Genomic DNA, 12500 nt, shown 5'->3' with positions numbered 1-12500 from the left:
AGTTCCTCTAGTCTGAATTCATCAAAGTCGTCAATAAAGATACTAAATAATAGCGGTGATATTACCGAGCCTTGAGGAACTCCTGCCAGACATGCTTTAGATGTTGATAGTATACCTGGAAGCTTTACTTGTTGGGATCTACTTTCCAAGAAGCTTTGGATCCAGAGCCACATATGTTTGCATGTATTTCTTGCTTTTAGTTTGGTCAATATATAGGATGGAATGATCGACCATGTTGAAGGCTTTGCTGGAATCAATAAAGAGGGAATGGATCGCTTTTCTACCCTCTGGGGTGTTGTCAGTACTATTGAACCAGGTTTGTGTGATATTAATAAGAGCTGATACGGTTGACTGACCATATGAAAAGGCATGTTGATTTTCTTCGACTTTGAAGACATCCTTGTTTAGAAGTATTTGGACTTTTTCTAAGACCTTACCAAAAACAGGTAGCACAGATATTTGTCTGAAATCCGTTTCAATGTTTTCAGGATGATTAACTTTCGGTACTGGACTGACTAGAGCATGTTTATACAAACTAGGATATTTACATTCATTTATACTTGCACAGATGATATGTCCTTCAAACTTTCATTTCAACAATTTTAATTGTAACTTGTTCCAAAAGTTTCAGTGACAACAGAAGGTAGAATAGACATAAAGACATCGATTGCCTTTACCCTTTTCCAAAAGGGTATCTGCTTAACAAGATTTCACTGTAAAAGCTTCAGGTGATATCCTCGAGTGTTTATTCTGTTTTTATCAAAGTAGTCTCATCTAAACTGAAGAAAGCATGTGCTGTGCTGTCCTTTGTTCTAAATAATTTACAGTCAGATTAAAGTAATTTAGGACAATTTGGTTGCATGAAAGCAATGTGAAAGGTCAACACAGTGACTGCGAGACCGCGGGAGCAGCATTTGATGTATGTAAATGACTGCCGGACTACGGGAGTAGCTTTTTAACGTAAATAGTAAGTGCAGCGTTTGATGTACCCTGTGTGTACATAAATAACTACGGGACTGCTGAAAGTGCCGTGTTTGCTGTACATGTATGTAAATGGCTGCAGGACAGCAGGAGCAGCTGTTGGAAAAGAATTGTGAGTGAGGGGTTTCTACAATCTGGTCAGATTGTTTTTGGGTTGTTAAAGTAAATTAATGTGTTCTCCCATGCAGGAGATCATGGAATCAAAACTATTGCTGAACCAACACTTGGGTCTTTACTTTGCCACTTTGTACATGTATTAATATATTGTACCCCGGTATCAAATAACTATCAGTTCCTTCTGCAGGTACCGGAGCAGAGATAATGTAAAACAAAAGACAGAAAACAAAACAACTCCAAATAAAGATTCATCACTAGTGACCAAATATAAAATGCTTTCTGGTACCTGCAGAAAGACCCCAACTATCCGAAAAGGTATCTGCTTAACAAGATTTCACTGTACCTATAACCAATTAACTGTAATTACATGTATATTAACAGAACAGTCTAAATGCAACTCCAGAAATGCAATTCTCCAGTCCAGAAGGCCAATGGGTTTGTGTATCAAATGTAAAAAAGCAAAAATGGAGAGTTCAGTAAAGCAAATTACATGTATTGGCGTTGTTAGATTTGGTGATTGCTCGTTAAATTAAAAGTATGCTTTGGTTGAGAGTGCTCTTGTAGTTTATACCAGCCATACCAGTGTCAACAATTTTGGTTAAATTATACTGACAGCAAAGACTAGTGGCTTTTAAAATAAAAGGAATGTCAAAAGAAAATCGCTGCCTGCAAAAATCACAACTTTCATTGTAGTCTCGACTGGATAATCAATTGCTTTGCTTTTTAGAAGACATTAGCTTCAGTTAACTTTACCTCTTAGTTTTTAAATTTACAGAACCTACACCAAGACCTTCCAATAACCCTGAAAATAACACTTTCTTTTTTGGTTTGCGCAAGAATTTTATGGTAGCACACATTGCAAATTGAACTTTCACATCATTTGCACAAGTTAATTTAACATTTTAGCCACAGTAATTCAGTAAAAGTGTTTTCGTTACCTTATATCCATTGTCATCTTTTGGGTTGTGAGAAGCTGTCACCATGACACCACATATGCAGTTATATCTTCTTACACAATACGGCTATGGAAAAAGGAACTTACAAAATTACCTACATGAACAGAAAAACAAAGATTGTTCTATGCTTTTAGTTAAGCCCAGTAATACAGGCAATGAAATGCACCAATAAATTTGATAAACATTTGTTTTCCTAAACATTAACCCCTGTATTCATGCTAAAGCTAAATTAATGGTTGTTTTCAGGTTAGAGTAGGGTTGGTTTTGGTAAGGGTTACTGCTACTGTTAATGTATGGTCAAGAAGTACATGCTTCTCGACATTCATCACAAGGAACACACACAAAAAAATTAGTTCAAACCGCACTTGGTACATGCCTAAGAATTGGGAAGACTGAGATTCCAGGTTTTTGTAGTCTCCGTTGAGTGACATCCCCAAAAGCCAATTGATAAAATCTGAAGGGAATCTTTGGTGTTTAGATTTTGGTTATATTATTATATTCATGAAAATAAAAATTCTGATTACTGGTAATACTCTACTATTTTTTTTCTTCAGCACATGTACATTAATTTCTTAAACTCACAACAAATGGAGTGGGTGTTATTTTACTGAACAGATAAACCAGGACTCCTTGACTTGCAAATACGCTGCCAGCTCTTTGGGCAAGTCTAACAAATAAATTGAATGGTCATCAGCACAGAGTTCTATTTCGGTTATTACTTCGTGTTATGGTGAACGAATTTATGCTAATTAGTATATACCAATGTCTATGTCATATAATGATAGTATCATGGAGTCATGGTTTCATAGGTTTCGTGGTGTCAATGGTTTCAAGGTTTCATACATTGTAGGTTTCATGGTGTCAATGGTTTCATAGGCTTCGTGGTGTCAATGGTTTTATGGTTTCATAGGTTTCGCGGTGTCAATGGTTACAAGGTTTCCTAGGTTTCGTGGTGTCAATGGTTTCATAGTTTCATAGGTTTCGCGGTGTCAATGGTTTCAAGGTTTCATAGGTTTCATGGTATCAATGGTTTCATGGTTTCATGGGTTTCGTGGTTTCATGGTCTCATAGTTTCATGTGTTTCGTGGTTTCATAGAATTCGTGGTGTCAATGATTTCATGGTTTCATAGGTTTCGTGGAGTCAATGGTTTCATAGTTTCATAGGTTTCGCGGTGTCAATGGTTTCAAGGTTTCATAGGTTTCATGGTATCAATGGTTTCATGGTTTCATGGGTTTTGTGGTGTCGATAGTTTCATAGGTTTCGCGGTGTCAATGGTTTCAAGGTTTCATAGGTTTCATGGTATCAATGGTTTCATGGTTTCATAAGTTTCGTGGTGTCAATGGTTTCATGGTTTTATGGGTTTCATGGAGTCATGGGTTTCATGGTTTGATAGGTTTTGTGGTGTCAGTGGTTTCAAGGTTTCATAGGTTTCGTGGTGTCAATGGTTTCATGGTTTCATAGGTTTGTAGTGTCAATGGTTTCATGGTTTAATAGGTTTCATGGTGTCAATGGTTTCATGGTTTCATAGGTTTCGTGGTTTCACGGTTTCATAGTTTCATGTGTTTCGTGGTTTCATAGGTTTCGTGGTGTCAATGGTTTCATGGTTTCATAGGTTTCGTGGTGTCAATGGTTTCGTGGTTTCATGTGTTTCGTGGTTTCATAGGTCTCGTGGTGTCAATGGTTTCATGGTTTAATAGGTTTCATGGTGTCAATGGTTTCATGGTTTCATAGGTTTCGTGGTGTCAATGGTTTCATGGTTTCATGTGTTTCGTCAATGGTTTCATAGTTTCATAGGTTTCATGATATCAATGGTTTCATGGTTTCATAGGTTTCATGGTATCAATGGTTTCATGGGTTTCGTGGTGTCAATGGTTTCATGGTTTCACGGGTTTCATGGTATCATAGGTTTCATGGTGTCAATGGTCTTATGGTTTCATAGGTTTCGCGGTGTCAATGGTTTCGGGGTGTCAATGGTTTCATAGTATCCCCTTAACAGTCTTGTCGTCTTGGGTCTGATGCCTGATACTTCCAAAAACAAAGCTGCAATTAACTTCGTTCTGTTACTTGCGAGATTCTACATTTGGCTTTGCAGAAGCAAAAGAAATATTCCAACTATTGAAAAATTTAAGCCTATTTTAGAACAATATAATATAGAAATTGAACCTTTCCCTCTTTAGTAATCTTTTATCAGTTTGAGGTCTCTCGCTCTTTTTACACTTTCCTTCCTACCAGACATTCCCTTCCTATTTTGCTCGCCTCAACATTCAAAGTATATAAAGCTAATTTTCAGTGAGTCAGCAGAGAAAATATCTTTAATCTCTTTTTTCTCCTTTGAGTTAAAACTACAGTTAACTGAAATTTACCATACTTTCCCGCCCCCTTTAGTTTCTGGTTTTTGTAGCGTATGTAATCCGTACTAATTTTGTAAGTAGTGCAAGTAGCTGTTATCTATGTGTAATTGCAAGTTTTGTATTGTAAGTAGAGGATAGTATAGCGTCTTTCTGACACTTGTTTAACTCTGCATTTACTACAAAATTCTCGCACACTCGATCAAAAGCCTCACTGATCGGTGAACGTAAATGTCGGCTGTGTTTAGCAGACCTCCGTGGGGGAGGAATGAACGTTTTTCTGCCCTATTTTGGCAAATGGCCGTTTATTTTGGTCAATTTCTCAGCAAAAGAAAAACCAGATCTTCAGCTTCCTCCGACGAGTCAAGTCTTTCGCCGGAAATAAAAAAAACCAAGCAGTACTCCTCGCCAACGCACCACGAAGACGAAATAATGACAGCTCTCAGTATGACACAAGATGTTGGTGCAACTCTGCAAGCAATCCTAGCAAAACTGGAAAAGCTTGATTCAATAGAATCAGCCGTGAAGAAGATTGAAGCCAATCTCGAGAACTTAGAGAAATGAACCCAAAGGCTAGAAGATCTCCAAACAACAACGAATAAAGATATTGACGACCTAAAAGAAGGAATCAACTTTACCGGACAACAACTGAAGGAAAAGACAGAAGCTGCGGAGAAAGCGCATCGACTCTACGAAACTCAATTAGCAGAGCTGACGACAAAATGCCAGAAAACTGAGGTTCTGCTAGAGGAGGTCCACACTAAAAATCTTTACTTAGAAGCCTACTCTCGCCGGGAGAATATTAAATTCACCAACATAGTAGAATCGACAGAAATAGGCGGCCGCTCTGGTGAAAACACCGAAGAAGTTCTTCGAAATTTTTTGGAACGGGATCTCGGTTACAGGGATGCAAGGAGCGTAGAAATCCAGCGAGTACATCGGATCGGTAAAAGCAAAGATGGAAATCCGCGTCCTATTCTTGCCCGTTTCCTCAGGTACAAAGACTGTGAGCAGATCTTTAAACTTGGTCACCGACTTAAAGGCACTAACTTCCAAATGTTCCGAGACCTTCCCAGGGATATCATTACCCGAAGAAAAGTACAGATGGATGCTTTTAAAGATGCCAGACGAAATGGAGTTGCTGCCTCCTTCAGCCAGTCGCAACCAGACAAACTGTATATTAAAGGTAAATTGTGGCCCGTCGGGCAAAAATTTACTGTCTAACCCACATAAAATAACTTTGTTCAGATTGACCTGCAAATTTCTTCAAAGGTTTCGCAGTTTCTTTTTTTTTTTTTATTGCCAATATGCGTTTAACTAATTAGAGGCGGTCGACAGCTTAAATAGTCTAGCAGAGCTACAGGCTTTTTCTCTTGTTTACTGTAGCAAGATGCCTAATTTCTCAACCAAAAGTCTTTTAGTAATTTTATTCAATTTGTGTGTGTTTTCGTTGTACTGTCTCCAGGGCATAGCAATCTATCTCATCAACAATAGCTTGAAGGCATGTGGTCATTTAGATATCTTTTATTGTGAAAATGCAAAACCGTCAACTCCGTTTCTTTCATCACTCACAATACAACAGATTTGAAAATAGTTTCCCTTAATGTCAGGGGATTGGGAAACAATGCCAAAAGAAAAGAGGTGTTTAACTGGCTGAGAGTAAAAAAGAAATCTATTTATATGCTGCAAGAGGTCCATTGTTCTCAAGAAACTACTGATAAATGGACTTGTGAGTGGGGATATAAAGCGCTCTTCAGCTGCTGTAGCAGCAACAAAGCAGGGGTTGGTATTCTTTTCAACAATAACTTCAATTGTCAGATCCACAAGGTTTTCTCGGATCCGAATGGTCGCTTTTTAATATGTGATATCGTTGCTGATAGCAAGCGTCTGACTGTGGCTAACATCTACGCTCCGAATGAAGATGATCCAAACTTCTTTCATGTTTTCTTCGATCATTTATCAAACTTTAAATGTGAGGAAATTATAATTGGTGGGGACTTTAACTTAGTTCTTGAAGTTGAAAAGGATAAGAGGGGTGGCCTTGCCAGAACACACAAGAATGCCTTAAAAGTGATTCAAGACTTCTCTGAAAATCTTGGTTTGATTGATATTTGGAGACTTTTCAACCCGGAGACCAAGAGATATACTTGGCGACAAAACCAACCAGTCATACACTGTCGACTTGGTTTTTTTCTAGTCAGTGAATCATCCTTATGTGATGTGACCCATGCAGATATTCTTCCTGGCTTCAAAACGGATCATTCGATGATTACTCTTAATGTAGCTTTACACTCGAACCCTAGAGGTAAAGGTTTTTGGAAATTGAACACGTCTCTTCTAAGCGAAATGAGGTATGTCCAAGAAATTAAAACAGTAATTGAAAACACTGTGAACCAATACAAAGAAGACATCTCGGTGAACCCAGCCCTACTCTGGGAGATGATCAAATTAAAGGTGCGAGAGAAATCAATATCCTATGCTGCATACAAAAACGTGACAACAAGAAAACGCGAAGAAATGTTGGAACGCGAAATCGCTTTTTTAGAGAAACATATAGACAATTCAAGCAATGGTAACCCCTCATACCATATTGTTGCAGAAAGAATTTTTACCTTAAAGAAAGAACTGGAAAACATCTTTGAGTATCGGACCAAAGGTGCAATTATTAGGTCAAAGTCGCAATGGTACAACGAGGGCGAAAGGAACTCTGCATACTTTCTAAATCTTGAAAAAAGGCACTGTAAACAAGGAACAATTAGTCAATTAAAAATTAATGACACTGATTTCGTCACCACAGATAGAGATATCTTATCTGAATGTACCGCTTTCTACAAAAACCTTTATACGTCAAAAAAACCCGACAGCCTCCAGTCTACATTCTTCTCTGAAGTGAACTCCACTTCTTTGTCGAATGAAGAACAAATTTTATGTGAAGGCCCCTTAACTCAAACGGAATGTCTCGAAGCCCTGAAGAAGATGGAGTCCGACAAAACGCCAGGAACAGATGGACTTCCTGCCGAATTTTATAAAGTTTTTTGGAAAGACATTTCTCCTTTTTTAATTTCGGCACTCAACTATGCTTTAGACTCTGGCTGCCTTTCAGTGACGCAAAGACGAGGGGCGATTAAACTAATTCCAAAAAAAGATGCGGAACTGTACTTCATCAAAAATTGGAGACCTATTACCCTTTTGAATACTGACTATAAAATCGCAGCAAAATCTATTGCAAACCGAATTAAACTAGTACTTCCAAACCTTATCAATCATGATCAAACAGGATTCTTGAAAGACAGATTCATAGGCGAAAATATCAGACTTATCGACTCTATTATCCAATACGCCACAGAAAAGAATATCCCGGGCCTATTACTTTTTATTGACTTTGAAAAGGCATTTGATTCTCTTGAATGGTCCTTCATACATGACACACTAAGTTTCTACGGATTTGGTGCTTCATTGATTAACTGGGTGAAAACCCTGTATAGTAATACTGAAAGCTGTATTCTGAATAATGGATGGGCAAGTAATTTTTTTGAGATTCAACGAGGTGTTAGGCAAGGCTGCCCGCTCTCACCTTATCTATTTATCCTATCAGCAGAGGTGCTTGCCATGGCAATTAGGAAAAATACTAATATAAAGGGAATCTCTGTAAATAATGTGGAAATTAAGTTAAGTCAGTATGCCGATGACACAACACTTATATTAGACGGGTCACGCGAATCTCTTTTTTCATCCCTCGCAATGCTTGACGATTTCAGCAAAGTCTCTGGCCTCAGACTCAATGATAAGAAAACTGAAGCTCTATGGATCGGCGCAAGTGTTGGAAATGATAAAATTTTGTTATCAGGAAAAGAACTCAAATGGCCAAAAGACAGGGTTAAATCCCTAGGTCTATGGATTTCAACAGATCCCGAACTATCTGCCTCCTTAAACTACAACGAGAAACTCGAAAAAGTTAAAGAAATCCTGAGATGCTGGAAATACCGCCGACTCACATTGCTAGGGAAAATCACTGTTATCAAATCACTAGTGGTCTCCCAATTAGTCTACCTGCTCTCACCTCTTCGCTCAAACTACAGAGTTTTAAACGAAATAAATGACTTACTCTACACTTTTCTATGGAATGGCAAAGGAGACAAGATAAAACGGAAGGTAATGATCAACGATTTCGGTGATGGTGGCTTAAAAATGATTGATATAAGTTCCTTCAATAAATCCCTCAAAACGACATGGATTAAAAAATACTTGGATAACAATAACAAGGGAAAATGGAAAATTTTTTTCGATATAACCCTCCAAAAATATGGTTGTCAAAATTTTTTTTCCTACAACCTTAATGTTAAGGACATCTTATCGAAAATAACAACTTCGGATGGCTTTTTAAAAGAAGTATTAGAAATTTGGGCAGAAGTTAACTTTGAACCAGAAATAGCATCGAAAAATCACTTTCTGGACCAACAACTTTGGCATAACTCCTTAATAAAGATAGCCAACAAGACAATTTTTTTTCAAAATTGGTTCAATAAGGGAATAACTCGGGTGAAGCATCTTTTAGGATCGGACAACAACTTTCTCTCGCTAAGTGATTTTCGCTGTAAGTATGAAATTGACCCTCGCCCTCTCAGCTTCTACGGATTAATATCCGCTGTTAAGTCTATTCGGATCGATTCAAATTTTCAAGATCTACAGAACACCGACCACGAAAAGGAGCCACTTACAACAAGAATTTTACAAGTCAAAAAAGCAACTACCTTAATATATAAAAAATTGATCAGTATCAAGAGCTTAACCCCCGAGTCAAGTCAAAAAAAATGGCTACAGGATTGTGACCTACCAACAAATGACAACATCAATTGGACTGCTGCTTATATTTTAGCTAAACAATGCACAAAGAGCACTAAGCTAATAGAGTTCCAGTTTAAATTCTTACATAGACGCGTATCAACCAATAACTTCTTATTTAGAATAGGTCTAAAGGGCGATGAAAACTGCAGCTTTTGTCACACCTCCTCTGAGTCACTTATTCACCTTTTTTGGACGTGCAGCCACACATCTCACTTTTGGAACAAACTTACTGAATGGCTGATAAACCTAAATGTACTTCCTAGGGATTATGCTTTGACAAATACTACTGCTTTGGGTCTGAGGCCAGATATCTCTCAATTCGCACTTCTTATAAATTATTGCTTTCTCTTAGCACGATATCACATATGGCTCGCTAAGACAAAAGAAGGCCATCCAAATCTTACACATTTCATACGCACTTTAAAATCACGATATGAAATAGAAATAAAAAGTGGAGACACAAAGAAATGGAAACCTCTTGCAGGATATATGAGGATCTAATTAATATTAGTATATTTCTTCACCTATCTGTATTTATCTCCTACCCATTAGTTCCTTTCAAATCTCCTGTCAGGTGCATATCTTACATTACCTGTAGTGAACCACATGCCTTTACCCTGTTTTTGATGCCTCCATAGTGCAACTTCAAGCTGTAATGATAATTATCTATTTTTCTTCTTTTTTTTCTTTGCCCTTTGTCGTCACTGCATGTGTTTGTAGTACTGTCTTCACTGTATTTGTTAGTCGTGTAGATTTGTTAGTCGTTGTAATTCAAACACTGTTAAAATTAGAGTAACATCATGTAAATAGAGCTAGTGCTGTAAGTAGTCAGTGTACTGTTCGTAAGCATTGTATTCTCTTGTATTGTTGCAAATAAAAAAAAATAAAAAAATAAAAATAAAATAAAAAAAAAAAAAAAAAAACACATGAAACAATGAAACCATCTACACCACGAAACCTATGAAACCATGAAACCATTGACACCACGAAACCTATGAAACCACGAAACACATGAAACCATTGACACCACGAAACCTATAAAACTATGAAACCACTGACACCACAAAACCTATGAAACCATGAAACCTTTGACACCACGAGACCTATGAAACCACGAAACCATTGACACCACGAAACCTATGAAACCATGAAACCATTGACAACACAAACCTATGAAACTATGAAACCATGAAACCATTGACAACAACAAACCTATGAAACCATAAAACCATAGACACCACGAAACCTATGAAACCATTGACACAACCAAACCTATGACACCACGAAACACATGAAACCATGAATTCATTAACACCACGAAACACATGAAACCATGAACCATTGACACCACGAAACCTATGAAACCATGAATTCATTAACACCACGAAACACATGAAACCATGAAACCATTGACACCACGAAACCTATGAAACCATGAAACCATTGACACCACGAAACTTATGAAACCATGAAACTATTGACACCACGAAACCTATGAAACCATGAAACCATTGCCACCACGAAACCTATGAAACCATGAAACCCTTGAAACCACGAAACCTATGAAACTATGAAACCCTTGACACCAAGAAACCTATGAAACTATGAAACCCTTAACACCAAGAACCTATGCAACCATTGACACCATTGACACCACGAAACCTATGAAACAATGAAACCATTGACACCACGAAACCTATGAAACCACGAAACCATTGACACCATGAAACCCATGAGACTATGAAGCCATTGACACCGCAAAACTTATGAAACCATGAAACTATTGACACCACGAAACCTATGAAACCATGAAACCATTGACACCACGAAACCTTAGAAACCATGAAACCATTGACACTACGAAACCATTGAAACCATGACTCCATGATACTATCATTATATGACATAGACATTGGCATAACCTATGAAACCATGACTCCATGATACTATAATTATATGACATAGACATTGGCATATCCTAATTAGCATAAATTCATGCACCGTAACACCAAATAATAACCTCTATTTCACTACATTAACAGAAGCCTGAATTTTTCACTGAAATAATTTATGGTATAAACAGTGATATACAAAGAACTGCATAAGGAGAGATGTTGTTTAACGCCTAAAAACTTCACTTGAGTGTCTATCCTTGCCTCTATAACCCCAAAAGGGGCTTAGAACAAATGAAATTCAGACATTTTGAGGCAAATGAAAGCCTATGTACACCTAACTGAAGAGAGAGAGAAGCACACACAGAGCATTTTACCTTTCAACACACTCATCCAAAAAATTGTTTTTTTCCCTGAGCAGGACTCAAAACCATGTGTCCCTGATTACTAGTTGGGCTATTCGTACACGTAACTGAAGAGAGAGAGAGAGAGAGAGAGAAGCACACACAGTGCATTTTAGCATGGTAGCCTTGATGGTGTAGTGGCTTAGCATGCCCGATTACTAATCAGGGAGACATGGGTTCAAGTCCTGCTCAGGAAAAAAAAAACAATTTTTCGGACGAGTGTGTAGAAAGGTAAAATGCACAGTGTGTGTGTGCTTCTCTCTCTCTTTCTCTCAATCATCAGTTGCGTATATGTATAGCCTTTCATTTGCCTCGAAAGTTCTGACTTTCATTTGTTGTAAGTCCCGTATGGGTTTATACTGTAGAGGCAAGGGTACACACTCAAGTGAAGAAAAAGTTGGGCCCTAGGGATCCCCACACCACTAAGTCACCTCATTAATCAGCTGTCTTGCTAGCATGGTAGCCTTTTGTGATGGCTTAGCATGCCCAACTAGTAATCAGGGAGACATGAATTCACGCACTGCTCAGGGCAAAAAACCAATTCATCAGATGAGTTTGTCAAAACATAAAATTCACTTTGTGTGCTTCTCTCTCTCTTCACTGACCTGAACCCTGTAATGCGAGAAATACTAATCACCAGCCAACTTTAGGTTTAATTCCTTACCTTTTACTGTTGTTCCTTGCATCAAATCCTACAACAACCCCTCTTTCCTTAAGATCTGGAAAAAGCTTTTCCAAATATCTACAGAGACCCTATTTAAAAAGAGACAGACAAAAAGAAACAATTTTTTACAAAATCATAAATGGCTTGAACCAGGAGTTAGGATGACATTGACTAATGTTGACTGAGAAGAAGTCATCTTCAGAGTCAAACCATTTACAGACAGCCCACAGAATTGACCGGGACTCTGCTGAATGAACTACCTACTGGTAGTTACTACCAAGGGATCATACTG

At 37.9% G+C, this 12500-nt stretch overlaps 2 protein-coding genes across 2 annotated transcripts in view; one reads left to right on the top strand and one right to left on the bottom strand.

Annotated features, from left to right (window-relative positions):
* LOC138015682 (phosphopentomutase-like) overlaps window positions 1–12500 on the bottom strand; it is a 136689-nt gene that overhangs the window by 101098 nt on the left and 23091 nt on the right. Inside the window, exons 4-6 of the mRNA XM_068862795.1 lie at window positions 12209–12297; window positions 2637–2721; window positions 2037–2120 (exon numbers count right to left, since the gene is read on the bottom strand). Of these exons, the coding sequence (XP_068718896.1) occupies window positions 2037–2120; window positions 2637–2721; window positions 12209–12297 (258 nt within the window). The remainder of the gene's footprint in view (window positions 1–2036; window positions 2121–2636; window positions 2722–12208; window positions 12298–12500) is intronic.
* Window positions 3497–5742, top strand: LOC138016199 (protein unc-13 homolog C-like). The gene is made up of 2 exons (XM_068863363.1): window positions 3497–3516; window positions 4976–5742. The coding sequence occupies exons 1-2, from the start codon at window positions 3497–3499 to the stop codon at window positions 5625–5627; spliced, it is 672 nt and encodes a 223-aa protein (XP_068719464.1). The 3' UTR covers window positions 5628–5742.

The sequence above is a fragment of the Montipora capricornis genome, chromosome 9 (assembly GCF_036669925.1).
Source record: "Montipora capricornis isolate CH-2021 chromosome 9, ASM3666992v2, whole genome shotgun sequence".
NCBI classification, from domain to species: Eukaryota; Metazoa; Cnidaria; class Anthozoa; order Scleractinia; family Acroporidae; genus Montipora; species Montipora capricornis.
This window is presented reverse-complemented; position numbering and strand designations above follow the sequence as displayed.

What these genes read in the sequence shown, in the direction of transcription:
- LOC138016199 (XM_068863363.1), top strand. Translation starts at nt 3,497, where the DNA reads ATGGTTTCATGGTTTCATAG. An exon ending in ATGGTTTCATGGTTTCATAG is followed by an intron (nt 3,517 to 4,975) that starts GTTTGTAGTGTC and finishes ATGAACCCAAAG; the next exon opens with GCTAGAAGATCTCCAAACAA.